This window comes from Protobothrops mucrosquamatus, unplaced genomic scaffold (assembly GCF_001527695.2).
Source record: "Protobothrops mucrosquamatus isolate PMUCROS unplaced genomic scaffold, P.Mucros_1.0 scaffold74, whole genome shotgun sequence".
In the NCBI taxonomy this organism is placed as follows: Eukaryota; Metazoa; Chordata; class Lepidosauria; order Squamata; family Viperidae; genus Protobothrops; species Protobothrops mucrosquamatus.
The window spans coordinates 50,244-76,608 of NW_015386451.1; the positions used below are offsets into that span (position 1 = coordinate 50,244).

At 50.9% G+C, this 26,365-nt stretch overlaps 4 protein-coding genes across 4 annotated transcripts; 3 read left to right on the top strand and 1 right to left on the bottom strand.

The window, feature by feature from the left end:
- The first annotated feature begins 215 nt into the window (after positions 1-215).
- On the top strand, positions 216-8,143 carry GOT2 (glutamic-oxaloacetic transaminase 2). Its single transcript, XM_015812178.1, has 10 exons — positions 216-324; positions 969-1,125; positions 2,071-2,199; positions 3,142-3,201; positions 3,298-3,459; positions 3,758-3,862; positions 3,989-4,139; positions 5,005-5,170; positions 5,671-5,821; positions 6,746-8,143. Exons 1-10 carry the CDS (start codon positions 254-256, stop codon positions 6,866-6,868), a joined length of 1,275 nt encoding a protein of 424 aa, XP_015667664.1. The 5' UTR covers positions 216-253; the 3' UTR covers positions 6,869-8,143.
- Positions 8,144-9,295: 1,152 nt separating this feature from the next.
- On the top strand, positions 9,296-15,933 carry SLC38A7 (solute carrier family 38 member 7). Its single transcript, XM_015812179.1, has 10 exons — positions 9,296-9,541; positions 10,065-10,263; positions 10,585-10,729; positions 12,282-12,380; positions 12,502-12,559; positions 14,175-14,289; positions 14,406-14,553; positions 14,624-14,823; positions 15,383-15,437; positions 15,522-15,933. Exons 1-10 carry the CDS (start codon positions 9,296-9,298, stop codon positions 15,622-15,624), a joined length of 1,368 nt encoding a protein of 455 aa, XP_015667665.1. The 3' UTR covers positions 15,625-15,933.
- A 376-nt stretch (positions 15,934-16,309) lies between these two features.
- On the top strand, positions 16,310-19,808 carry CIAO2B (cytosolic iron-sulfur assembly component 2B). Its single transcript, XM_015812182.1, has 5 exons — positions 16,310-16,448; positions 16,535-16,614; positions 16,707-16,832; positions 18,487-18,532; positions 19,234-19,808. The coding sequence occupies exons 1-5, from the start codon at positions 16,310-16,312 to the stop codon at positions 19,329-19,331; spliced, it is 489 nt and encodes a 162-aa protein (XP_015667668.1). The 3' UTR covers positions 19,332-19,808.
- Positions 19,809-21,185: 1,377 nt separating this feature from the next.
- LOC107284166 (uncharacterized protein KIAA0895-like) lies at positions 21,186-26,365 on the bottom strand. The gene is made up of 5 exons (XM_029283382.1): positions 26,206-26,365; positions 25,989-26,121; positions 23,254-23,559; positions 22,695-22,792; positions 21,186-22,051 (listed from the first exon to the last, which is right to left on the bottom strand). The coding sequence occupies exons 1-5, from the start codon at positions 26,362-26,364 to the stop codon at positions 21,887-21,889; spliced, it is 861 nt and encodes a 286-aa protein (XP_029139215.1). The 5' UTR covers position 26,365; the 3' UTR covers positions 21,186-21,886.

Genomic DNA, 26,365 nt, shown 5'->3' on the forward strand with positions numbered 1-26,365 from the left:
GCCCCTTTTGACTCGGGTGCGTCAGGCCCGCCGGCATCCCCGGAGTTCATTGGGGAAACGAGAGGCCGGCGGCGGCGGCAGCAGCAGCAACCCTCAATGGCAGCCTAATGAGCTGCGCGTGCGCGGAACGTCGGGACGCGTCTTGAAAGGAACAGGGTGACTGCGAGACTTCCGCCCAAAGCAGATCAAGCCCCGCCCCTTCCGACTCCGGGAAGCAGGAGGTTCGCAGGATCACGTCGCCTGCTCCGCTGCCATGGCGCTCCTCTGCTCCGGTGGCCGCTCGCTCCTGCCTCCCCGCGTGGCCGCCCTCGCGGTCCGAGCCAGGTAACGGCTTCGGCATCTCGGAACGCGGCCGAGAGGAGCCGGCCGGCCTCGGAGGGGCGAAGCCGGGCGACCCCTTTCTGTCCTTCGGCGGAGCCAGTGGCGGGATCGCGGCGGGACGGAGGGCTGCGATTGGGTGGTTCGGGGGGCGGGAGCGCCTGAGCGGCCTCCGATTGGCGGCCTCGCGGGCGGCCTCTGTGCCCTTGGAGCGGAGGCGCGTCGGGAGGGGGAGTCGGGGTCTCTCGCCGCCCCGTCCCGGCCGCAGGGAGCGCGCCGCCCTTCGCCGGACGGGGGTCCCCGCTGCTCCGCCCGCAGCGTCCCTGGCGCCTCGCGGCCAATGGCCAGCCTCGCCCCGGCCTCCCCGGGGGCTCTGCGGAAGAGCGCCCGGCTCCCTGCTCTTCGGGCGGGCGGCCCTCGGGCAAAGCGCCTCGGGGAAGGGGGAGGCGGCGGCCCTCCGTGCGACCTGCAGGCCGAGCGCTGCTCTTTCCCGCGCGAGCCTGGAGGGGCCTCGGCTTGCGGGGGGTGGGTGGGCTGACGCCTGTCGCTCCTGCCGGCGGTGCCTTTCGGGCGAGCGCGCTGGCTGCCCGTCCTTGGGCATCCCCGGCGTCCCTCGCGAAGGCCCGACCGCTCCTGTCTGGACGCTGCAGCTCCTGGTGGGCCCACGTGGAGATGGGCCCCCCCGACCCTATTCTGGGGGTGACGGAGGCCTTCAAGAGGGACACCAGCCCCAAGAAGATGAACCTGGGAGTCGGGGCTTACCGGGATGACAACGGGAAGCCCTTCGTGCTCGGCTGTGTGCGCAAAGTAAGCTGCTTTCCCCCGCCTGTCTGACGGGGCCGGAGGTTAAATGGGGGCGGTTGGACTCTGGTCCTAGTGAGGCTGCCTTTGAATGGCTTCTAACGTGGCCCCTGTTTCCCGCTGGCCCAGCCGGGTGGGCAAAAGACAGACCACCGGCCCGAGCGGCAGCAGCTCCTCTTGCCTCGGGGCTGCCAAATGAGTTAAACATGGCTGAACTGGTGCATGAGTCGGGCAGAGACAAAAGGGTGAGGGTTATAGCCTTTAAATGATGGGATCTAATGCAGAGACCTGGCTGGCTTGTCCCATCTTGACCAGAGTCACTATAGCTGTCTTTTAGCAGCATGAACTCTCTCACTTAAGAGAGCTATAGAAGCCTGAATTAGACTGGTGGAATGGCTTGATCAAATGCTGAATCCGCCTGTAAGAAATTGCTGAAGTATCGCCTAGGGTTTGGTGAAGTAGTTCATAAGTTGCAGTAGTTGAAATGAAAATTTAAATGAGTGAGTGAAGTATGAATGGGGTGCAGGCTTTGCATTGAATAAGTGATGATACAGCTTTTCTGAGAGATCTTGCTGCCGGATTAACAAAGTTCAGAGGACAAATTTGCAGATGTGAGAAGGGGGCAGGACAATCTGAATTTAAGTGTTTGGCTTTTCTGCACTGAAAGTGTCAGGAAAGCAACCACAGATGGGCATTGGCTACTTGGGAGTTCAGAAGGCAAGCCTAACCAAGGGAATGAGAAATGGGCGCAGCAGAATGGGCCTGAGCTAGAAAAGTGGTTACTGCTTAGCTATTTGACTAATTCTTTCTTTACATTGTATTCATAATCCTACAAACTCCCCTTTCCTCCCTGTTGCAACCCTGCTTTATTTAGAATTAAGTATTGGGTGAATATTTCCAATTGACAGGTGGAAGAGATCAGTAAGTAAATTGAATGTCTTTATGGTCTAGGCAGAAGCCCAGATAGCTGCTAAGAAGATGGACAAGGAATATTTGCCTATATCTGGGTTTGCAGACTTCAACAAGGCATCAGCTGAACTGGCTTTGGGAGAAACAAATGAGGTTATACAAAGTGGCCGGGTAAGGAGCCAAATATTTATCAAGTTCATTCAGACAGAGTTGTCTTTGCTGTGCAAGATTTGGATCATTTGTGGATGAAGAGTTGACTTCTGTAGAGACCTTAGCTGAGCCTTTGAAATTCTGTTGGAAAAGGTGAAAGCAACTGTAACCCACCGTTGACAGTGCAACTAATTTTGAAAGCACCTGGAGGTTCTAGGTCACAGAGAGGCAGTATTTCAACAGGTGAACCATCTCCTTTCATTCCATTTGTTGGAAGAGGTAATATGTGGAACATATAAGTGCAGTTTTGTCTGAAAATGCTGAAACTCCACGTTTTCCTTACGTTTAGCTTGGATGTGCCACCACAAATCAATCCTACAGTTTAATGTGATCTCTTGATCTCTCCTCAAAACATACAGTGACTGTGTCCACAAGAAGAAAGTTAGCTGTATCTGGGAAACCAACTAGGAGATTAACTAGCCCTTAGCTCTCCCAAAGTCAAAAATGGGTCCTTTGGAGCTGTTTGTATCACAAGAGTGGTTTCAGTTTTCACATTCCCCACTGAGACCATGCAATCCCACCCATTGCACAAATTAAATCACCCCAAGCAAGGGGCTGTCTGGCCTTGAAACTTTGTGGTGAGTAGCTTCACTCAAGTTCAATTGATATTCTCTAGTATCATAAAAGCAGTTGAGAATTGCAATGGTTCTTTTCACTTGGTTGAGTATGACTGCCCTCAAAGCAGAAGTATGCAACTTGTGGCCCTCTGGGTTTTCTGGAACTTCCCTTCTCCAACTTTGTAACTGTTAACACTGAGGGAAGGTGGATTCTGGCCTCCCTTTCCTGCTTCTTTAAGGTTTTCAGCTGCAAAATAGAGAGCTCAGTGCTTGCTAAGCCACAACAATCTCTTTTTTTCCTTGTTGGTATCTGGATGTCTCATGTACCTTATCTGCATCTTTTCAGTATGTCACCGTGCAGACAATTTCTGGAACCGGGTCTTTAAGGGTTGGAGCCAACTTCTTGGTGAGTTCTGATTTGAGGTCTTTAAATGAAGAGAACAGGACTCCTTGAGCCGTCTAGAAGCTCGGACTCAGCTGCCTCTCCTTTCTTCCTGTTTAGCAACGATTCTTCAGCTCCAGCCGTGATGTGTTCCTCCCCAAGCCTTCCTGGGGGAATCACACCCCCATTTTCAGAGATGCCGGAATGCAACTACAAAGCTATCGATACTATGACCCCAAAACATGCGGTTTTGACTTCACTGGAGCTTTGGAGGACATTTCTGTAAGTTCACACTTATGGGTATATAGGGTGGGAGAGTCACGTGTGTGGAAAATGTAGCCTCCAAACCCCCAGCGTGACGCAAGGCCGACTGTAACTAAAGTCCTGAAGCCACTTTTAAAAAGCCAAGATGGTGTGTGGGAGGCTCATTCCGTCAGCAGGGGCTCTTTTATCCAATGCACAAAACTGCAACAATGAGAAGAGGGGTTTGTCCATGTTTCATGATAGGGGAAATTACTCAGCTGTTCTTATTTAAGGGGATCGTGATCCATGCCTTTCCCCCACATCCTCTCTTTAAAAGAAAATTCCAGAAAAGAGCATTATTCTCTTCCATGCCTGCGCTCACAACCCCACTGGAGTGGACCCTCGTCCGGAGCAATGGAAGGAGCTGGCGGCAGTGGTGAAGGTGAGCGGTGGGGCCAGGCAGGGGTGACCACACTCTTCTTGGTTTGTTGAGCTATCCTCTTATACAAATGGAGGGCCAGCAGTTGGGTGTTCTGCTTTAGCGGCTGCCCTTGAAACTGTTTTCCAGAAAAGGAATCTCTTCACCTTCTTTGACATGGCCTATCAAGGTTTTGCCAGCGGGGATATAAACCGAGATTCGTGGGCCGTCCGTCACTTCATTGAGCAAGGCATTAACATTGTGGTCTCCCAGTCGTACGCCAAGAACATGGGCCTCTACGGTAAGCCTGTCTGTTCCCCCCAGGACAACTCAGCCCTTCCTCTTTCAGAGTGGAAGGAAAGGCTAGAAAGGGGAGTTTCTTAGGTGTCCCCAGGAGAATTGGGGATGCTGTGACTTGACACCACCTCTCTGAGGGAAGGGAGGAGGGTTCTCTTGGGCTGTTCCCAGAAACAGGTGGCTAGCAAGAGCCTGCCTGCTGGACGGAGGGTGCAGGGGCTTTGGGTCCGTCTGCTGGGCGATTCATACCATCTGGATACAGCAGCACCCATGCAGCCAGTCAAGAGCCACACTGGGGTTCTCTCCACCTGCTAAATTGGGTCTGGGTTTCGATAACACACTAGACTCTTTCCCTTGCCCCAAAATGGAGGATGCAACTAAATGAAGTTGCCCACTCTCTCTTGGGCCTGGCTGCAGCAGATGTCACTGTGGGAAAAGATGGCCAAGGCTTTCATCTGGCAGGGCCTGCTTCTGCCTTGGCTGCAGTGCCCAGGCCTCTGGGCCACTCATGCACGGGAGGGGGTGCGTCTGTGAGCCCGGACCTTGAACCAGCTGCCCTGTCCTCCCGTCTCCTCCTTGCAAGGAGGTTTAGCTCCTCCTCGTGTGTAATAGAGCAGGGAAGGGAGTTGTGCTTCCGTGCTCCTCTCTACACACAAGGCCTCCTGCTGTTTGGGGGGGGGGCAGCAAAAGGAAGGGTTTGACACTTTTCTTCATGTCTTGAAGAAAGAATCTGAGGATGATGGAGCATCTTCAGGATAGGGCTGTGCCCAGGGGTTTGTCTGGTCGACAGGGCCAGGGGAGGAGGCCCGAGGGGCTGCAGAGGGGGACTGGGTGGTGTTGCTGGAGTAGGACTTGGCTTCTGTCTCTAGGGGAGCGTGTGGGCGCCTTCACTGTCATTTGCAAGGACATGGATGAAGCCAAGAGAGTGGAGTCCCAGATCAAGATCCTGATCCGCCCCATGTATTCCAACCCCCCCCTCAATGGGGCTCGGATAGCTTCCACTATCCTAAACAGCCCGGATCTGCGAAAGGAATGGTAAGTGTGCTGGGAGGGGGAGCAGAGGCCACCTTCTGACAGAGCTGCGGCTTTGCTCTACGTTGGAGCCAGAAGCCTTTGGAGATGTGGGCCTCGGGTGAGATCCTGTCAGGACTGGGCACCATGTGCTGGGCTGGTCCTGGCACAGCTGTAAAGGGTTTGAAGGGAGCCCCTGGATGCGCCAGTGGTGGGATGACCTTGTCAAGTGACAGGGACCAGCCTAGGGTACCTTTTGAATCTCCTTCACCCTGGGAAAGTGGAACTGTCCGACTCTGATTTCAGGACCAAGTATTCTGTCCTTAACGGAAATGCCTCAACTTTGAAACAGGCCTTTGGAGGTTGGAAGAATCTTTTTCCAAGTCAGCTTGCTTCTCCTTCCGGGTTCTGAGATGGGGGGGGCTGGAGAGCAGAATGGGGAAGACCCTGGTGGTGGTGGTGGAGGAGGAGGGCTGCATCTTCTCTTCCTGCTGCTGAGCACCCTTTCTGGCTTCTCTGGGCAGGCTAGCAGAGGTGAAGGGAATGGCCGACCGCATTATCGGCATGCGCACCCAACTCGTGGCCAATCTCAAGAAGGAAGGTTCTTCTCATAACTGGCAGCACATCACTGATCAGATCGGCATGTTCTGCTTTACGGGACTGAAGCCAGAACAGGTAAGAAGAGGGGGTGGGCTTGGTGTCCGGAGCCCTTGGGCTGCCTCAATCCTAGTTGGGTTCCATTCAGGAGAGGAGCTTTACCTCTTGCCCCCTTTATTTAGCAGCACGACCCTGGGGGGTTTCCAAGATGGCCTTGCATGTCTCCCCTGCTTTAAAGGGATCCTTATTTTCATCTCTACCCAATTCCAGATGCTTTGATAAAGGGGCTAAAGTGGGGATCTTAACCATTACAGCAAATTGGCTCTCTATTGCTCTAGATTCTTGAAACAGATTAAAAGAAAATGTCCTTTCTGGTTTTCAAGCCTCAGTCAAGCCTAATGGGAAAGCCAGATACTTAATTTTAAAAAAATTTTAAGGTACAAGCTGGGGTTTTTTGTGTATGTAGTTCAGGCGTACAAGATAATGACATCCCTGTTTGTGTTTCTCACAGTTGAAACAACTGTGCAGGCTGCCTACCTGCTTCTGAGCCTGGTTCAGTCGTGTTGGGGGGAGGGCAATAAAATCACTGAGAATTGAGGGTCTGGTCTGCTGGCCAGAGAGGCTCCAGAGGACGGGAGGGGGGAGGCTTCTCATCTTCTTGCTGTGCTCCTCGAACTCCTTGCTAAAATGCCCCCAGCCTTGGTCATGGTGAATCGCCTGGGCTTTTAGCTTCCATTGTGTTGTATTGAAATAACTTTTCTGCTGCAGTGTAGCATATAAATTAGTGAAAAATTAAAATAATGAATGTAGCTGGCGATGCCCAGAAACCGCAGGATAACTGAGGGATTTACCCCCTCCCAGGTTGAGGCTGCCCTTGCTGCAGCAAAGAAGGAAGCAGTTCAGGGGGTCTCTGCTGCTTGGCTGGCCAGCCAGGCCCCTCGGAAGACGCAGTTGCTGGATCTTGGGAAGGCCTCGCCCTGAACCGAACCTTTTGTTTTCCAGGTGGAGCGGTTAACCAAAGAATTCTCCATCTACATGACCAAGGATGGCCGCATCTCCGTTGCAGGCGTCACCTCGGGCAACGTGGCTTACCTAGCTCACGCCATCCACCAGGTGTCCAAGTGAACAGGGAGGATTGTCCGGATGGCTTCGTACTCTGGCTAGGCCGGGCGGAGAGTAGGAGGAGCAGCAGCAAGTAGCACAAGCATTTCCCTCGTTTTTCACCATCCGTCACTTGGCTGTGTGGTGTTCCCTTCCCCCCCTTCATCATTTGAGATGTCTTCTGGTCCTGTGTGCAAATGCTCCGGCATCCTCGGAGCTGGGCTGGGAGACTCTCGGACTCTTTGTGAGTGTAGCCATCCCCAGGACTACAGCTCCCATAAATAGCCAGCCTAATTTCCAATGCAGCCTCTTCGGTCTGCCTGCTTGGAGTGGACGTCCCTCTTCCAAGCTCTGTGCCCAGGGATTCAAAGCAAGCTCTTGAAGGACAAGTGGCTTTTTCTTTCTTGCTAGAAAAGGTTCCCCTTGTTCCTATGAAAGGAATATGAGGCATTTTTTTTCATTGCCCAATAGAAAGGAGTTAGCACAACAGTATTTTAAATTACTCACTGACACTTTTAATTCTGAATAACCAATCACACTTTAAATTGCCTTTCCTTTGGGGTCTTTGGGAAACCCCCTATTTAAAAATTATGTTTAGTGCTACTTCAGTTCTGGTAGAGTTAGTTGCTCAAAAGGTATGTGGGAGAACATCCACAGAAACAGAACACCGCATGTTAAGAAATGTGTCAAGACAGAAGTTACAAAACGGTTCCCCAGTGCAAATATTCGCACTGCAACCCCTCTACATTGCGAACACTTGTATGATGGAGCCCTGAATTTTATCATGTGTGTCTTAAGAACTTCTAAATGTCCCCAACCCCCCATCTGAAAGAGGGCAGGAGAAAGCGGCCATCAACTTATCAGCCAATGAGCTTTACTAGTTGCGTACCCGTCCTGTGCCTGGTTCATGCCAACCCTAGCATCCGCCCACCTGCACTGTGTGACTGTCCTTCAGAATCCCAAGTGGGGAGAGGCATTCTGGGAAACGGGGTGACCTGCACAGCTACAGAGATCAAACGCCTCCCGTGGCCCATCCACCCTGTGACGCCTCTTCTTAAATGAATCAGTGGAACAGTTAACGCCTCCATATTGAAAGTCAGGCCGCAGAAAGAGACACGTGGTAGTTGTGCACAGCGCCCTCTTCCAGCCTGGCAAGCAGGCAGGGTCCACCCCCCACCCGGGACCTGAGAGGTGGGCAACCTGCCACTTGTGGAGCTGCTGGGCTTCAGCCAGCCCTCTGAAGCCACCTGGCTCTGCCTTCCCTCCCTCCCTCTCTAATAAAGCTGCTGTACATCTGGAGCTGGTCTGCGATTCTTCTTTAGGCTTCGCCTTTCTTGGGACGCTGCGCAGGGAGGCGGCTGGGTTGTGGGGACCAGCAGTGGACGCAGAGGACGGCTCAGCCGGGCCTTGGCTCCACCAGGGAAGGCTGGGAAATGCGCTGGGCGTCCAGCGGCGCCTGGGCTGGCGCGTGTCGGGGTCTCCTTCCAAAGCGGGGCTTCGTTTCAGCCGCTCAGAGGCGAAAGGCAGAAAAGGGACGCCGAGATCATCTAGCCCACCCCACGACTGTCTGGAGTTCGGGGCGGGCGGGCCGGCAAAACAGCTGGGAAGGGGTTCCGTTTCCCAGCGTCCCGTGCGCGCCGGGGGTCGCTGCCGGGAGGGCGCCGCCGCGCAGGGTGATCGGGAGGGGCCGGGCGGGGCCCGGACTTCGCCCCGCGCTGGGAGGTCCGGCCGCCTCGCCCGCGGGCCTTCTGAGCGCGAGACTGCGGCGCGGTGAGACGCGGGGCTGGCGGGGGGGGCGTTTCGCGGGGGGGGGCGTCCCGGGAGGGAGCCTGGCCGCCCAAGGAGGCGCTCCTTCCCGGGCCGTCCCGACCGGGAGAAGTCGGGTCGTGTGAACGTGGCCGGAAAGAGCCCGGGCCGCCTGCCCGGCGATGCCCCTGCCGAGCCGCCGACGCGCCCCCTTTCCGGAGCCCCCGCGGGGCAGGAGCCTCCCTGGGCAACGCCCGCCGCCCCCGGGTCGGGCCTGGTGGGCTCCCACCCGAAGCCCCGGTGGCCATCGCGGCCTCTGGCCCAAGGGCCTGCGGGGCCTTCTCCGGCGGCGCCCGGGAAGGGCCTCCCGAGAGCGGTGGGCTCCGTCCTGCCCCGCGGCAGAGGCCGGAGAGCCGCCCTTTCCTGCTCGGGAGCCGCAGGCCACGCCTCGCGTTGTCCGCCGCTTGTGCCTGCCCCGGATCGCCGCTTCGTTCACGGCAGCTGATTTCGGGGCCGGTGGGGGCCCCCAAGCGACGGGGGGAAGAAGGCGCTGGGGGGGCGGATGGGGAGGCTGAGGGCGGCGCCCGGCTTCTCTCCCCAGAAACGTGGCCTGCGGGACCCTCCGCCTCGCCTGCAGCCTCCGGGCGGCCCGAGGGATGCGTGGCTTGGCTCCCGGGACAAGCCGGACTCTGCCGCCAGGAGAAGATGGCTCAGAGCCACGTGGGCATCAACAGGGACGATGGCGACTGGGAGTGGCGCGCGGACAGCAGCGAGCGGGCCCGGCTGCTGCAGAGCCCCGGCGCAGAGGAGCCCCGGCCTGCCTCCACCTCCACCTCCATGCTGGGCGCCGTCTTCATCGTGGTGAACGCCGCGCTTGGCGCAGGCCTGCTCAACTTCCCCGCCGCCTTCCGGATGGCCGGCGGAGTGGCAGCTGGGATCGCCATGCAGATGGTGAAGGGTCCTTCTCGGTGCTGCCCGCCCAGAGCCAGCGTTACGGCTCTTCCTTTACCTGTGGGAAAGGCTTCTCTTCCTGCGCCTCAAAAGGGACTTGCCCTTGGCGGGAGTCAGACAGACGCTGCAGGCTCCCCAGTGGCCCAGCAAGCATCGGCCACTCTGGCTGCCCTCCATGGACCAAAACTGGGGAGCAGAGTGAACTTCACCTGGGGCCCCCAAGCAGCCGGTGCTGGCCCAGGGCTTATTGCCAGCCTGAGTGTTCCCAAGGAGCGAGAGGAGGAGGGCTCTGTAAGCCAGACACAAGCACCAGAAGGGCCAGTGCAGACTCCCTCCATGAATGCCCTTTGGGGTCCCAAAGGGCCTGGCCTGAGATCCTGCATGCAGCATCCATTCATAGGACAGAAAGCTTGTCCTGTGGAGAGGGGTTGCCTTGCCCCCCCTTTGCTGCAAACTGTGTGTCTGTGTCTTGCAAGGGCTGCTCCTTCCCAGCTAACGCTGCCCTTTTTTGCCTCCCTTGCAGGGGCTGCTGCTCTTCATTATTGGCGGACTGGTCATCCTGGCCTACTGCTCCCAGGCCAGTAATGAACGCACCTACCAGGAAGTGGTATGGGCTGTTTGTGGCCGAGTCCTGGGTGTGCTGTGTGAAGTGGCCATCGTGATCTATACCTTTGGCACCTGCATTGCCTTCCTCATTATCATTGGGGATCAGCAGGACAAGAGTGAGTGTGGCAGTGGACCCCATGGGGTGCTCTCTCTCTAGACTTCTCCCTGGTCCCATCTTGGGCGACATCTTTCTTTTGGCAGCCCACTTTGAACTCCAGACATAATCAAGCAGGCCGACCCCCATTTTTCACCTTCCGTATCTCCTCTGAGGCTGGTGACCTCAGCACTTCTCGGCTTCCAGTTAGAATTTCTCCACGGTTTCTCAGTCCCCTGGTGTTGGCACAAGCACTTTTCTCGGCAGACTCATCCTGCTAATAAGGACTTGCTCGTTGGCCTGGGCCCTTGGATGCCAACTTCTCTTTTTGTGTCTCCGGAAGTCATTCCAGTCCTGATAAAGAGCTGCGCCAAAGAAGGGAGGAACTGCTGGTTCACAGATCGCAAATGCACTATCAGCATCACGGCCATCCTCTTCATCCTTCCATTGTCCATTCCCAAAGAAATTGGGTTCCAGAAATACGCCAGGTACCTGCAGTTGGGGGGGGGTCTGCTACTGGTGTCCATATCCCGCAAAGGGCCAACCCACACATGGTGGGCTTTTTTGATGCTCCCTCAGCTCAGCCTCTTAGCAACTCTGGCAGGTCCAAGAATTCTGGTTTTCTGTCTGCCAGATGCCGCTGCTGCTGCTTGCCTTTGGCTTGGAGGTTGTCTGTCTTCCTGTGTTCACCCCTTTCTCTCCACCTCCACCCACAAACTTGCTTTCAATTCTGCTTTATAAGACAAACTCCAATGGGTTTTCTTTCGCCGCAGCAAAAGTCTGGATCCCAGAAGGGAAAATCCTATATGTTCATCCTGAATGCCTTCCACAGGCTTGTTCTTCTCCAGGCCGGCAACCTCTCCCTGTACTAAGTTAAAATCATATACTGCTCAAAAAAATAAAGGGAACATTTTAACATGGAACTGAAGGAGTTTGCGTTCCCTTTATTTTTTTGAGCAGTATATTTAACCTAACTTAAAGGAGCCAGTTTTGCCTAGTGGTTAAGGCATCAGGCTAGAAAGGGGGAGACTGTGAGTTCTAGTCCCGCCGTAGTTATGAAGATTAGCTGGTTTTTCCTCTTTTAGTCCTCACAGCAGTGGTTGTTGTAGGACAAAGAGGAGGAGGAGGAAGGTATTTGGATATGTCCATCACCTTGAGTTATTTAAAAGTAATAAAGCTAAGATACAAATAAATAAACTTAAAGATGAGAGAAGTTGCATAAAGAAGCAGTTATTTTTAAATATATTTTTATTAAACATTAATAAATATCAGGTGTGTATTAACATAAATCCATAGAGAATAGAAAAAGAGAGAAAAAATAGGAAATACAAGAGATCTGCTGCAAAGAGCCTAGACAGGTACTGTCACAAACATTTGCCGTCTGTCTGAAGTGTAGCAGAGGATAATCGGTTGCCACTGAAATAAGAACTATAAGAACTGTCCAAATTTGATAAGCGTGGTTCCTGTCTCTGATGTTTCATTAATTTTAACTATGATTTGTTTGTAGCAGTTAAAGACACCTAGTTAATTCACAATTCTTTTATGTTATCCTGAGTTTTCCAATGTTGAGTAATTATTATTTATAATGCTCAGTGGTTTAGTAAGCCTTGCTCTGGGGAGCATTCAGTTCTCGGATGAGTGAAAACACTTACCTCCCCAAAGATTTTAGAGTATAATTTTATTGCATGATCACCACAAATGAAAGACTGACCCTTTTGTTTTGACAACCTCTTGAATGTTTGGAAGAATAATTTTGATATATTTGTGCCAATCTAACAGGAATCAGGTGCCAATGATATGTAATCTTCTTGCATTGAAGCTGAAGTCAATCAACCCGGTTTTCATAACTTTTGCCAATTTATCTCCTGTGTGGGATTACCAAGATGCGTATCTCAAGCTTTCTTTAAATCATTCTTTAAATCAATAGGATCTCCTGCTTCTGATTGCAATACACATTTTTGAAATTTTGGGCATTGAAATAAAGTATATATGAAATGTTTCTTGTTGATCACCACATCCCTAAATTTTGCTCACTTTCAGCTGCTTGAGTGTGATCGGGACCTGGTACGTCACAATTGTCGTCATCATAAAGTACTTTTGGCCTGATCAGGTGATCTCCCCAGAGGAAATCACCACCAGGTACATCTGGCCGATGGGAGGGGGGAGCTCTTGGCTGAGACCTTCTGCACTCTCTTCTGATCAGGAGCTTGTGGGAGGAAGACTCCAGCCCCAGCTAACCCAGCTCCTCTTCCTCCCACAGCCCTGCTTCCTGGGTGTCTGTCTTCAACGCCATGCCCACCATTTGCTTTGGCTTCCAGGTAATGCTCAAGCAGCTACCCCCCCCCTCCCCGGCCCTTGCTGGCGGTTTGAATGAGTCCCTTCATATGATCCTTGTTGGAGGGGGAGGTAATATGCTTCTCAGGATCTTGAGGCACCCTTTAGTTCCTCTGTATCTTTTCTGTGTGTCAAACAAAGCCAGTCTGAAATGGGTTCCGGGCTGGTCGGGCCGGCACACATATAACTCGAGTGGCTTTTCAGTTGTCCTCCGAATTGGATCAGATTTTTTTTCCCCGCATGATTGCAAATTAGTGATGTGACGTGCTGGGTATTACAGCTGAATGAATGTCTTTTGCAGCTACAACACCAGTTTTAAAGCTTTTTGGATCAGTGGTTTTCCAAAGGGCCAGAAGTGAGTGATGGGAGTCAAAGGGCCAGAGGGTCATTTTGTGTCAGAGAAATTTCCTAGCTGAGCACAAGAGGAAACACAAAGGAGGAAATCGCCATTCTTATTACTTCAGCCTGTGAAGGATTATAGAGGAAGCGAGGGTCTTTTGGGGCTGTGGCTCCCACATGAGCTGACCACTTCCTGAGCAGTGATTTAGGGAAGCAGACAGATGAAAACCGACCTGGTTGCGTCTGAAAAGAAAGGGCAGTTGGAGATCCCGAGAGGGCGCAGGGTGGCCTGCAGGCATCTGCCCTGCGTGGGTGTTCTCTGGGAGTGAAGAAGCAAGGATTCAAAGTGACGGCCTGGGAAAAAAGGCAAAGGCCGCATGTGGCAGATGGAAGAATTTCTCTTATGTCAAATAGGGCTTGTAAGTGGCCCTGTATTCAATCCAATAGCATGATCTTTTTTTAAATATATTTTATTACTATTTTACAATGTGTGTATATATATATGTGTGTATTAACCATATTCAAACAAGTGTTTAGTCATATAATATTCCCTTTGATATGTTGAATCATGTTTCTTGACTCCAACTCTAGTCTTCTTTTGCCATGTCGCTTTCCAAGTCAGAAAGTTTAGCTTGCCAGGTTGTATTTTTATGAGTGTTGTTGGGGACAAAAAAAATAAGTAAAGTATCAGTTTTTTGTCTCCCATGTTGTGATGATTCTTCTGACTGCTCTTTAATCCATTTTATTAGTTTTTCTTTTGTATCCTCAAATTTGTTTTGAAATCCTGGAGGATAAAGCATCTTTTTTGTCTTTATTACAGTGAGGTTTTGCAGATTTTTTTTCTTTGTATTAAATTGTAATTTTCTTCATTTGTAGCTTAATATTTGATAGTGGCAAGGAATAGCTGCCAGGCTAAGTTAAAAAGGGTAATGGCAGTTAAAATTATTCTTAGCTACTGGAATGAAACGCAGGTAGTAAGTACCTCATCATTTGGTTAAGGAGGATGTTTTTCCAGGAATTTTGGATTCCTAGTTGTGAATATAGATGTTTCCAAATCAGAACCAAAATGGATGTCCATCTGTAGTGGACATCCTCAACTACCATAATGCCCGCCTGAATGGACAAAGGACTTGGGGACCTGGTGCAGCAGACTCCAGAGTTCTGGTTGGGGATGGGGGCCCGGGTCCTGTTGCCCCAAAGCAGCTTCGCTGTCCCTCCTCAGCCAGGACAGCTACTAAGCCTTTTCCTCCCCTTTTGTAGTGCCACGTCAGCAGCGTGCCCATCTTCAACAGCATGAAGTCCCCGCAGGTAAGGTCCTGGGGAGTCGTCGTGACAGCAGCCATGGTCATCGCCCTCTTTGTCTACATGGGCACAGGTAGGGAGCAGATCCTGAAACCTAGCTGCTTGTTCTGTCCAGTTGCTTCTGCTTTGGCCGAGGCCCTGGCAGAAGCAGCACCTGGTGTTCCCATGGCCTTCCTCTGTCTTTGCTAGGGGTCTGTGGCTTCCTGACCTTTGGCGAGAGTGTGCAGCAGGATGTGCTGCTCTCCTACCCCTCGGATGACATCCCAGTAGCCATCGCGCGGGCCTTCATCATCCTTTCTGTCCTGACCTCTTACCCAATCTTGCACTTCTGTGGCAGGTGAGCAGGCTGGCCGGCTGGGGGATGTGGGAAGGGGTGTCTGCTGACCCTTCCGAGGTCTTCCTCCTAGAGCTGTCCTGGAAGGTCTATGGTTGCGCTACAAAGGGGAAACTGTGGACGAAGATGTGGCTCAGGAGAGACGCCGACGCCTGTTGCAGACCTTCTGCTGGTTCCTTCTCACCCTCCTCCTGGCCTTGTTCATTCCGGACATCGGCAGAGTCATCTCGGTCATTGGGGGGCTGGCTGCCTGCTTCATATTTGTCTTCCCAGGTAGGGAAAAGGTTTCCTGGCTGGCAGGTGCAACGCGGCTTCTGTTTGGGTTCCCCGCTGCAGGACGGTAGTCTTCTCCGTGCCGGTGCTTGGATGGCCTGCTGGGCCAGGCTGCAGCCAGCTCAACTCAGCTTTGGCCATGGGGACAGAATTGGAGAGAAAGGCGGCCATGGCTGCCCCTGAAGAGCCACCTCATGTTCCCTGGAGCAGAAGACAAGGCCGGGGAGGGGGAGCAAGAGCCTGGCAGAGGACAGGCAGGGTGTCTTCTGCACTCTCGGGACGAGATGGGAATCCCCGTCTGGCCTTCTGATTGCTGCGTGGCAGCTGGCCAGTCTTGCCCAGGTCTGACCCCTGAAGGGAGTTGATTTCTGCCTGGCTAAGAAACTTGCCCTGTGCAGCAGGAAGTCATGGAGCACAAATGTAAGAGTGCTTCCTCTCAACCAGAAGGTGCTCTCGATGAGACTCGTTCTCACTGGGATCGAGTAGACTCGAGCTCTGGGGCCACTGTGAGACCATTGATAGGCTGCCAAATTCTGCTGCTATGTTTTTTCCTTGCCAGGACTCTGCCTCATCCACACCAAACTTTCTGAAGTTCAGGGAGCTGGAGGAGTGAGGTAAGAGAGGTGCTTGGCCCTGACCCATTATCACCTCCCTGCTGTCCTTGCTGGCCTGACTGTGTTTTTGTCTCCTCATCTCAGCTGGTGGATGGTGGTCAGCTATGGGATATTCATGGTTGTCCTTGGCACTTTCATCTTTGGACAGACAACAGCTAATGCTATCTCCATGGATCTCAGGAAGTGATCCACCAACTCTACTTCATTGGATCTAGATAGTCCCCTGTGGACTTTAAGTAGCCAAATTGAAATCCCAGTTTGGGGGATACTTTGGCATTAACAAAAGATGAGCCTTCCTTCGTTTTTCTGGTCAACTCACTTCTCTGGTTTCCAGTTGTTGTTGGGAGTAAGGCTACTGGCCTTCTCCCGTGCGCCCCCCACCCAAAAGAGGCCCATGGACTTCAGCAGCTGAGGAGGACATCTCTTCGTTTAGCCAAGAAGCTCAGCTTCTCTGTTTGGACCAAGGATGGAATAAAGTGAATGTATTTGATTGTAATTATTGTGACATCAAATATGTAAAAGAATGAGAAGCTTTGGGAACTCTCTCATCCAGAATGGGAGAGCAAGGCACCCCAGGGTTACATTTACTTCAAGATTAAAGCGACCAAGACGGCCTCACGCGGCGGGGGGGGAAAGGGGTGCCCGACTGGGAGCTTTATCGGGAAGCCTCCTGGAAGCCAGGCACGGGGGCTCGGTTTCCGCTCCCTCACCAGACCGTCGCTTCCGGACGGGCGGCCGATGGCCCGCGGAGGCAGATGAGGCGGCTCTTGGGCCTCGGCCGGAAGCGATGCGTCGGCAGGCGCCCTCCTGCGCCGGAAGTAGTCCGCACGGGAGCTGAGCCGTCCGGTGTGGGCGCCCGGCCTGCTGTCTTCATGGGGGGCCCGGGCGGCGGCGGGGGCGGCTTGGAGAACGCCAACCCGCTGGTCTACCGGCGCCAGGGCGAGCGGCCCACCACGGCGCGCGAGCAGGATGAGGGGCTGCCCGACGCCATCGACGCCCGCGAGATCTTCGATATCCTTTGGCGAAGGGCGGGGGGGGGTCGGGGTCCCTGGCGCGCCCAGCCCAGCCCACCTGCCCGCCCTTCCTTGACCGAGCACATCTCATCCGCGGCATCCACGACCCCGAGCACCCGCTGACCCTGGAGGAGCTGAACGTGGTGGAGCAGCTCCGCGTGCAGGTGCGGAGGCCGAGCGCGTGAGGGGTGAGGGGTGCGCGGCTCCCCCCCCCGCGCCCGGCGCCGCTCTGAGCCCCCCTTGTGCCCCCTGGCAGGTGAGCGACGCCCAGAGCGCCGTGTCGGTGGAGTTCACGCCCACGATCCCGCACTGCAGCATGGCGACCCTCATCGGCCTCTCCATTAAAGTGAAGCTGATCCGGTCCCTCCCGGAGAGGTTCAAGGTGGGCGACGGGGGCCAGGGAGGGCCGGGGCAGCCCCCGGACTTTCCTGCGTGCCGCCCTCGCGGGGACAGAGGAGCCCCGGCGCGCAGATCCGTGGAGGACAGCAGCCGTTGGAGCCCCACCCGGGACCCCGCGGGGAATTTGGGAGCTCTGTTCCAGCCTCTCTGTTCCCACCCACGAGCTCTTCCTCCTGGGAACTTCTGGCCGGCCGGGCCCTCTGAGAAAGAGCGCTGGTCCTTTGGATACCCAGCTGCTTGCTGGTATTCAGAAAGATCAGGTTTACTGCCACTTTTTTCCTACCTCATGTTTGCTGTCAAACTCTAAATCAACAGTTTAGACTAGAGTATGACAACAAGAAATCGGGTACTTTTCTCTTTTGGATCTCATATAGATCTCTCAATGGTGCTCTTTTTGTTGTTAGACTAAGGCAGTTGAAGGGCTCTGAAAACTCCTGCTCATGCTCTATCATCATCCAGTAAAAGAAGAAAATAGGTAGTAGCCTATTCTGCCAGTGGCTACCAGTGCAGCTTGTGGAGCAGAGGTATAGATTGTGGAGCGTGCACAACTGCCCAAACAGCATATTGAAGCTCTCGAATCCTTTTCAGAGGTAGCTCCATTGTAGAGTGAATAAAGCATGACTACTAGAGCAGGTCGAGGAATGAATGGAATTGGCACACAACACGCAGTTGTCCAAAGGCCATGGCCGCTGCCACCTGTTCTTTGAACAGAAGGTATGAGAATGAGAAAAGGATGGTTATTGATGGCTTTGAATAGTGTTGATAACCACATTGCCATGTGCCGTTTATGGGCACCTGCAAGACAAAGAGACCTCCTATGATGTCACCTTTGGTTTCCACACAGCCCCTCACTTCATTTCAGCAAGGAATCATCCATCATTATGATTTGCCCTCTTTCTCAAGGTGGCTGTTGGGCTTCTTAGATCCATGGGGGTCCAAGCACCTTCCGTAATATTGCATACAATGTTGTTCAGGTGGCTGCATCCAGAGAGCCTGATAGTTCTTGGTTTCTGTTAACCCTGATCTTGTTGTTTGGCAAAGAGAAGGCGCTCTCAGAATGGTTGGGGAAATAAACATGCAGAGAAAAGAGAAGCAGGTTTGAGGGGGGAAGAAAAATAATCCAGTTGCTCCAATAATTAAAATATATGCATTGTCATTTGATTTATATTTAGGTTTGCAATATCTATCTTAAGATTTGGCTAACCTATTTTTCTTTCTGTTCAAAAAGTCAACTTTAATTGGCATCTTGTGTACTCGGGAAAAATTACTTGATTTTTCCATAAAGGCCCTTCATGTCACTGGGAGAAATAGGTTCTTTGTGGTAGTGCTTTTTCCCTCTTCCCTATCCTATTTCCTCTAGTCCTTGCCCCTCCCTCCCATCCAAGGAGAACTGAATGAAGCTGAGCCATGGGTAATACTTGACCTGGAAAATCAGAATTGTTTTTTCTGAAAATTAAAACTAAGGGAATTATTGCAATGAAAGGATTGTTACATCCCTTTCAGGAGGATGCACAAACTGGGTGAGAGGTCCTTTGGTGCTCTCTAGGCTTGGTTGTTTTCTTGCAGACGTTTCATGACCCAAACTAAGTAACATCATCAGTGCTCTGGGTAACTTGAACTGCCTGTCTCCTTTTCAGGTGGATGTCCACATAACACCTGGGACGCATGCTTCTGAGCATGCAGGTAATAATGTTTTATTTTTATGTTTCATGTTCAGTACACATCTTGACGAGGTTGAGTTGAGGATATTCAGCTGCTCAGATGCAAAAGAGAAAAGATGCTTCAGAGAGAATTCAGATGCACTTATTGCCCATTTTCAAAAGTGCCTTTTTCTGGTCCCTCTGGCCTCTGTGTGAGACCAGGAAAAAAAAGTGCAGCAGGAGCATTAGAGTTCCTCTGAAATGGCTTTTGCTCTTTGGGTCCCAAAAGCTGCACATCCCAACTTGCATTTTTGCCAAAGAGCTGCCAGACAGGGACTGTCTTGTCATCCTCTGCTGACAGGGCAGATTCATTTCCAAGAGGTTTTGCTTTGTGCTTGGGATTATTGGTTCTTTAGAAATGCCCATTTAATTATCTTAAACACTTTAATATGAATCGGTTTTAATTTATGTTCTACCTTCATATTGTATCTTTTTTTTTGTTTTTGCAAAAATAAGAGTCATATATTTGAGCCTCTCTGAGGCAAAATGCACACATTTGTATTGTTCAAATGTTAAATATAAGTTGGTAAACATTTTGCTGGTTTTGGGGGGAAATGGGGAGCTCATAAACTGCTTGTTTGCCGGTTGTCCTTAGCTGGGCAGGGTGGGAGAAATGACCCATCTCTTCTACTAAACATGGCAACAATCTAACTGAAACTATCCCTGAACTCTGCTCTTCCACAGTAAACAAGCAACTTGCTGACAAAGAGAGAGTAGCGGCTGCCTTAGAGAACATGCACTTGCTCCAGGTGGTGAACCAGTGCTTGTCGGGACGATCTTAGTGCCTCTGTGTGTGTGTGTGTCTCTCTCTGAGCATCTGGTGGAGGCCAGCTTCTTGATGAAAAAAGGTCTTTCACTTGTCGTCTGTCTACGCTGGAGTAAAAAAAAAGTAGTTCCTTAGCAAAAAGGCCATTTAAATTTTTTCACTTGAGTTGGCAATAAATGTGGTTCTAAAATATGCCATTTGAATAGAGGAAGATGCTTGTAATAATTAACAAAAGCCTTATACCTTCCAGTCAAATAGGTCTGTTTTTAAAAACCTCCAGTGATGGACCATCGACAACTCTGGGAGACAAGTGATTCCATTCCATTACTCTGTTACTCTGTATTCTGTAAATTTCAGCACCATAAGCTGTCAGCAAGGAAGTGTTCAGAAAGGGGTTCAATGAAATATAATTTCATTTAATACATGGGTACAAATCCTTTATTTCCTGTGTTTGAAAACAGAATATATCTGCCATTAAAACTTCTTTGGATAATTGCTGTGTCGATATTAGAATTAGATTCTTTTATGATAGTTTATGGTGTTAATATTGCCTAACTATGCTACGGTGTTTTTGGAGGGATGCTATAGTTGGCTCTGTTGGCCATTGCCTGCCAGGGAAGTTTTACTGTTGATGAATGGTTATAAACCCTTTCACCTCCCTTGGAGATTCAGCCTCTTCAGATGGAATAAACAAAAGCCTTTCCGAAAGCTGCTGTCAAGTCAAATTGTTAATGTGACAAAAGGGGGAAATTATAATTATATTCAATTAGTTTAGTTTCAACTGAATTTAAATCAGATGGTTTTTTGGGGGGTCCTGTTTAACTTTTTTATCTATTTACATTTGATAGGACATCAAAGGCCAGGTCTAGTCCTTCATCTGAAAAAAAAGTCTTAGCACTGTAATTCATTCTGCAAGATGCATTAGCTGTGGGACAGCCTGGAAGTTTGCCATTTTAGTCCCAACTCATCTACGAGGTATCGGACTGAAAAAGCTGAGGAAGAGGGTCAGGGGTTGCAAGCAATGTTTGAACAGCAAAAAGCCAACTGGCAGGTCTGCCCTTTGTCTTGAGGATGGAGAGACTATTACACTCAAGACCAGGCCTGACCGGTCCCAGCCACCCACTATAATCCTTGCAGGGCATAGGGCCACCAGGCTATTGAAGGCTGCTTTTGAAGAGCAGGGCAGGCGGTTTTCTCAATCCTCAACAGCAAGAAAAGGCAGAAAAAAATCATCCACCCACCCTCAGGTTGCTAAATGAAAGAAGATCCTGCTCCTAAGAAGCCCACCAGGACAGACTTGGGCATCAGAATTCTTTTCTGTACCAGACAGCCTTGGAATTGTCTCCCTGTTAAAACCAAGAGCTTTCTTTAAGATAGGAAAGCTTTTAAGGGACTGCATTGGTTTTATGATGATGGCCCATTTCTAGGGAAAATCCTTGCCATCTCCCCACCACGAGTGACTACTTGCCAAGTGGCTTATCAGTCTGACTCTGCATCCTGATCTCCTTCTCTATTCTTGGATCCAAATATGTTTGGCTCTTCTTAGATTTAGCTTAAATTAGAAGAAGAATAAGGACATCTATGCAACATCTTACATTGGGGCGAAAGGCCAGGGAGAATTGGTTAGTTATGGTTTGGAAGGCAAAACTGGTTTTGCTACTGAGATACGGTCCAGGCCCAGACACCCAGACATTTGGCCCAAGTATCTGGCTGGAAACCAGCCCTGGGCAGACTTCAGTTCTGCGTGTTCTTCTGTGCATTTTCTAGAGTCCAGAAGTCCACCGATGGCAAACATGCTATCTGGTGGTGGTAGGACAGGTATGCTGAGGGTTAAGGTGCAAGAGCGCTTCTTGACTCGTGCTCAGTGAGGAACTGAAGGGGGGGGGTGAGGGAAGGAAGGCTTTTTGTTGCCCTTGTAAAATTATTTGGCGTCTGAAATTCTTGGGATCTGCTGTGATTAACTCAGAAATTAACCAGCATCTTTCCAGGCTCTCTTTAGCCACCTGTGGCCTTTGTCAAGAACAACTAGGCCAGACTGAAAGTTCACTCAATTACAGATATAATTTCAAACACTATTGGAGAGTAAGGAATACCACAGTCATACTGAAAAACTTCTGCACCTGCCATTAAGCAGCAATTTTTAAAAATCTTTTATCTTTCGGCCATCTGGAGATCACTCTCAGTTGGCTCAATTGGAGAACCCCAAAAATATTGCCTAGGGATATTTTAGCAAGTTCCAAACCATCTATACTAACCTGTCTACAGAAGAAAGGCATGGTCCAGACATTGATCTTTGTCAATCTGCTTAAAACATCTCTGGCTGAGAGCAAAGTTCCATGAGAGGTAGCTGAATTCTCTCTTAGGGCATTCAAAAGATGTGGCCTTGCTCTGATCGCTTCATTTAACAGTCAAAACTAGAAACCCCCAATAAACAAAGAATAAATAGAACACACGAGCCATTGATTTGTTTTCAGCAGGTCAAAGTCCAACAAAATTCTCCTTTGGGACTTCAGGCATCTTAATGAGAGCAGAGTCTGTCCAGCGATGCTGCAGAGGTGGCAGGCAGCAAGCTCACTCCGGCATCAGCTGTTCTAGTTCTTCATCACTGAGACTATTGGTGGCAACAATGTGGTTGAGCTGCTGCATGTACCGTTCAAGGTCCTGCATGAAGTGGGGGATTCGGGCCTTCTCCAGCACCCCGTATTTCTTCAGATGGTCCACATCTTCATAAGAGACCTGAACGAAGGACATTTTCATGTTAGCTCACTGACTGGATTTCAATCTCTACCTAGACCAGTGGAAAGGGCAGGGCCAGGCACTGGTTGCCACCCAACAGAGCCACAGGGTTCTTATTTGTTTTGGGGTCTCCCAAAGCCATTCACTGGGGGGAAATGCATAAACATATAAACCTATGTATGAGTCATCCTGGATTTTAAGTGTGATGTCTTCCATTCCCGTTGAGTTTTGCTTCAAACCTGGCAACTAGTGTGATCCTTTGGGCCAGTTTTTAGAAGAAATGTGGCTGCTAAGGTTAGGGGGACTTTACGGCAGTCTGTTAAAATTACGTCCGTTGCAAATATTGTTTTCCAAGGTGTGGACAAATGACAAAATAGATCCTGGGTGTTTAGAGAAATATTTCTCAGAGAATGTTGATCCTTGCTCACTTGGTGTGAACATCACTTAAGTCCAAGCTTGCACTAGGCAATGGAGTTTTTAGGGGGGAAAGTGGCCCCCTTCCTCTCAAAAACAAACGTCTCAGCAGTTGTGAAATGGGAGATCCAAGATGCCCCCCAGCCAGCCCTTCCTCCTTGCCCTCCCGTTGCCCAACCGTCTCCACTGGGAGGGCTGTGCCAGAGAAAAGCGAGTGGGTTCTGCGTACCTTCCCCAGCGCAGCCAGCAACCGGAAATCAATCGTTTGTCGATGCCGGAGGATCTGGAGGATTCCTTCCAGGTACACCTGATCTTTGCTGAAGCAGCCTGCAAACGAAGAAGAACCAGCCAAAACTGAGAGCATGATCGAAACTCCTGCTTTCATTTCAGAGCCTGGCACCACAGACATCCCGCCAAGGTGCCAGGGGAGCCTTCTGAAACGGGCTATCTGCCTGTTGCCTCTGGAAAAGGTTATCCAGGAATCCTTTTGGACTTGGAAGGAAAGAGAACCTCGGAAACTGGGAAGGAAGAGGTTTCTATAGCGAATCTTTTGTTTGCTCTGCTTCTTTCTCTCCCCCCCCCCCCCACGCTTTTGAAAACTTGTGAGGAGAGAAAGAGGTGGCCTTGGGGGAGGGGGGGGGCAGAATGGAGGGCGGGTAGGCAGGCACTTCCCTGCATTCTCTCCCAGGGACCAACTAGCTAGAAAGTCCGAAGAGAAGGCACAGGGAGGCCAGCTGGCACTTGGTGGTCAGGAGGGGCAGAAAGGCTCAAGGGTGCTGCACCCCCACCTGGCAATGAGGTGTCGGCCTGGCCTCGCTTGGCTCGCACGCAGTATTCCCACCGCACCCCAGCATCCTGCACGAAGCGCCCCAAGTCCTGGAAGAGTTCGCAGAAGGACATGCGCCCGGCCTGGCAGACGGTGTAGTAGAGGAGGGCGGCCCTCCAGAGGAAAGGCTGCTTGCGGAAGAGGACACTGTGCAGGCTGGCCAGCCCTTCCTCCGTGGGGTTGGCGGGCTTCAGGCAGTATTGCTTGCGGCCTTCTGAGCTGTGCCATGGCTGGGAGGCATTGTTGACTCCGCGGATATAGTGAGTGCCTAGGAAAGAGGATGTGGCTTATTCCAGCAATAATCTCATTTCAATAGTAAAAAACCTTCCTCCACACCCACCCCGGCAGCAAGCACAATCACATCTGGGGTCTCCAGGCTCACTGACAGAACCACATCTTCAGGGCCTTCCATAAAAATATCAAGTAGGAGCCAATCCTATCTCAGGCATGGGATTCCAGGAAGCACACGGAAGCTTCAGCTGGTTGAAAAGGCTCACACATTTTGAAATTTCAATTTGTGTGTGGGTCACCTTTTTTGTTAGACCTGCGTTGGTTACTGATTTGGTTCTGGGTGCAATTCAAGATGCTGGTTATTACCTTCAAAGTCCTACATGGCTTGGGGTCAGGTTATTTGAAGGACCACCTCTCCCCAACCGATTAAAGCGGAAAGGCGTGGCATGTTATGGGACCCATCAGGGAAGTACATCTAGTAGGACCCAGAAGGGCCTTTTATGTGGAGGCTCCCTCTTCCTGGAATCCCATGCCTGAGATAAGATTGCCTCCTACTTTGATATTTTTATGGAAGGCCCTGAAGATGAGGTTCAGTGAGCCTGGACACTCCGTGGACACTTTGGGCTTAGCTTAAGAGTTACCATTTATGCATTCCTAGCAAGAGCTATGAATTCAGAGAGACCCCCGGACTGCACACCACTCTTGAATGGGAAATGTGGAACTTCCCCAATCCTGGAAACACCCAGGACTGAGTTAGAGACAGTTGTTCCCATCCATATCTGCACAGCCTCCAGACACCAGGATGGAACCTGGACAGCCTTGATTGGCCAAGCCAGGATTGAAAGATACAATGAGGTGTCATCAGCATATCGTTTCATGTCATTGTGGAACATGAGGGGAAAGAGGATAGAAGCTGCAGCACCCTACAATGGAAAGGCTCTGTGCCCCAACAACTTAAACTGGTCCTGGAGGAAGAAACAGAACTCCCATGAAACAGGATCCTCCCCCCCACCAGCCCAGGTAGCCGGCTCAGAAGGTATTGAAAGCCACCAAGAGATCAAAGAGAACACGGACAGATGCACCGAAGGTCAGCCACAGGCTACACCAAGGCTGTCTCAGGACTTCATTGTGGTCTGAAACATGACTGTCCCGTCCAGCTTCCTCTGCCTCAAATCTTTACTCCCATCTAGTGTCATTTTTGAAATTATAAAATTGCTTATCTTTCTTTTGTCTTGTAAAAACCAAAACTGGATCCCACAAGAAGCTGTTTGTTCTACATAATTAATTCAAAAATCCTATTATAAAAGTTTAAAGCATTCCAATTTTATCTGGACCTTAGAGAGTGAAGATGGATGAGCATCGCCCCAGAGGAAGGAAAGGGAGAGGAGGAGGAGGAGGAGGAGGAGGAGGAGAAAGCTGCCACTGGTAGTGACTGAGAAAGTGGTATCTGAGGGCTGAGTTTTGTGGATTCATCTGAACAACTCGACCCAGATTTTCATACAGGTAGACCTCAACTGTTTTTTCCCCCATATATTTTCATTTGTTCTCTAATATACGATAGCATCAAGAGAGTAAAAGAATGGAAACGGAAATGGGCTGGTCACATAGCAAGAAGGCAGTCCTAGAAAGGATCTCACTTGATAAAAGGCGTCTACAAAAAAGACCTAAAACAAGATGGAGAGACGACATCAGCCAGTATGGCGGGCCCAGTTGGCAAAGGAAAGCCCAGGACCGTATTGGTTGGAAACTTGTGGAAGAGGCCTTCATCCTGCAGTGGACAGACAGTGGCTAGGATGATGGTCCTCAATGTACAACCATTCAGTGACTGTTCGAAGTTACAATGGCACTGAAAAGAGTGACTTGCAACTGCTTCTGACATGACCATTGCAGCTTCCCCAGGATCAAAATTCGTATGCTTGGCAACTGACTCATATTTATGACAGTTGCAGCATCCCAGGATCATGTGATCAACTTTTGCGACCTTCTGACAAGCAAAGTCGATCGGGAAGCCAGATTCACTAACAACCGTGTGGCTAAATTGACAACTGCAGTGATTCAGTTATTAACAACTGATCCACAGTTAACAACTGTGGCAAGAAAGTGGACAAAATGGACAAAATTCACTTCACAATTAAGTTACTCAGTAATTGAAATTTGGGGCTTAATTGTGGCCACAGGTTGAAGACTTAAGCTGTATTGCCAAAACTTCCCTACAAAATATAAGCCACACTTGGAGTTTTTACACTGGAGCTGGATAAACTAGTTCCAGGTTGGATCAAACCTAGAGTTGTGGTTTTGCTTTCCTTGGAGTTTCTTTAAATCTGAAGCTTCAACTAATTCAGAAAAAGAAAAACCTCTATGTCGCTTCTCAACTTGCGAAGGCCAAGGTGTTTTATGACTTTCCCAACGATCTAAGTTCACTTTTAAGGCCTCTGGCAAAAGTGGGAGAGAGATTTCAGGGCTGACCTATCTCGTGGCGCAGCATGCCCTCCAGCCAGTTCTGACGAGCGCCAGAGAGGTTGATTGCTAAAGTTGGGCGGCTGTTTTCCACCATCATGACCGCTTGGGAAAGGAGGTCTTCTGTGAGCTGAACCACCACCTGGAGAAAAGGAGCAGAAAGAAGATAATGGAGACCAGGACATCTCAGGAGGGTTCCCTATGGGGGCAGAAGCCCAGCACTCACCTCCCCAGAGCAGCCTTCCTTCTGCATGTACTTCCTGGTGATGGACCAGATTTGGCATTTGGTAAGTAGCTTTCCACCATTGGAGGCCTCAAAGCTCTCATAAGTACCGTATTTTTTAAGGACAGCATTGATTATTCCAGTAGCCTGCAACAGATACATG

Excerpts from the sequence above, each read along its gene's own strand:
- CIAO2B (XM_015812182.1), top strand. The coding sequence starts at position 16,310 with ATGGGGGGCCCGGGCGGCGGCGGGGGCGGCTTGGAGAACGCCAACCCG. Across the intron at positions 16,615-16,706 it reads TGGAGCAGCTCCGCGTGCAG|GTGAGCGACGCCCAGAGCGC; the intron begins GTGCGGAGGCCG and ends GCCCCCTGGCAG. Across the intron at positions 18,533-19,233 it reads GCATGCTTCTGAGCATGCAG|TAAACAAGCAACTTGCTGAC; the intron begins GTAATAATGTTT and ends GCTCTTCCACAG.
- SLC38A7 (XM_015812179.1), top strand. The coding sequence starts at position 9,296 with ATGGCTCAGAGCCACGTGGGCATCAACAGGGACGATGGCGACTGGGAG. Across the intron at positions 10,264-10,584 it reads TGGGGATCAGCAGGACAAGA|TCATTCCAGTCCTGATAAAG; the intron begins GTGAGTGTGGCA and ends TGTCTCCGGAAG. Across the intron at positions 12,560-14,174 it reads CCATTTGCTTTGGCTTCCAG|TGCCACGTCAGCAGCGTGCC; the intron begins GTAATGCTCAAG and ends CCCCTTTTGTAG.
- GOT2 (XM_015812178.1), top strand. The coding sequence starts at position 254 with ATGGCGCTCCTCTGCTCCGGTGGCCGCTCGCTCCTGCCTCCCCGCGTG. Across the intron at positions 325-968 it reads GCCCTCGCGGTCCGAGCCAG|CTCCTGGTGGGCCCACGTGG; the intron begins GTAACGGCTTCG and ends TGGACGCTGCAG. Across the intron at positions 3,863-3,988 it reads AGCTGGCGGCAGTGGTGAAG|AAAAGGAATCTCTTCACCTT; the intron begins GTGAGCGGTGGG and ends ACTGTTTTCCAG.
- LOC107284166 (XM_029283382.1), bottom strand. The coding sequence starts at position 26,364 with ATGTATCTGTTGCAGGCTACTGGAATAATCAATGCTGTCCTTAAAAAA. Across the intron at positions 26,122-26,205 it reads AGGAAGGCTGCTCTGGGGAG|GTGGTGGTTCAGCTCACAGA; the intron begins GTGAGTGCTGGG and ends CCTTTTCTCCAG. Across the intron at positions 22,793-23,253 it reads GGCCGACACCTCATTGCCAG|GCTGCTTCAGCAAAGATCAG; the intron begins GTGGGGGTGCAG and ends CTTCGTTTGCAG.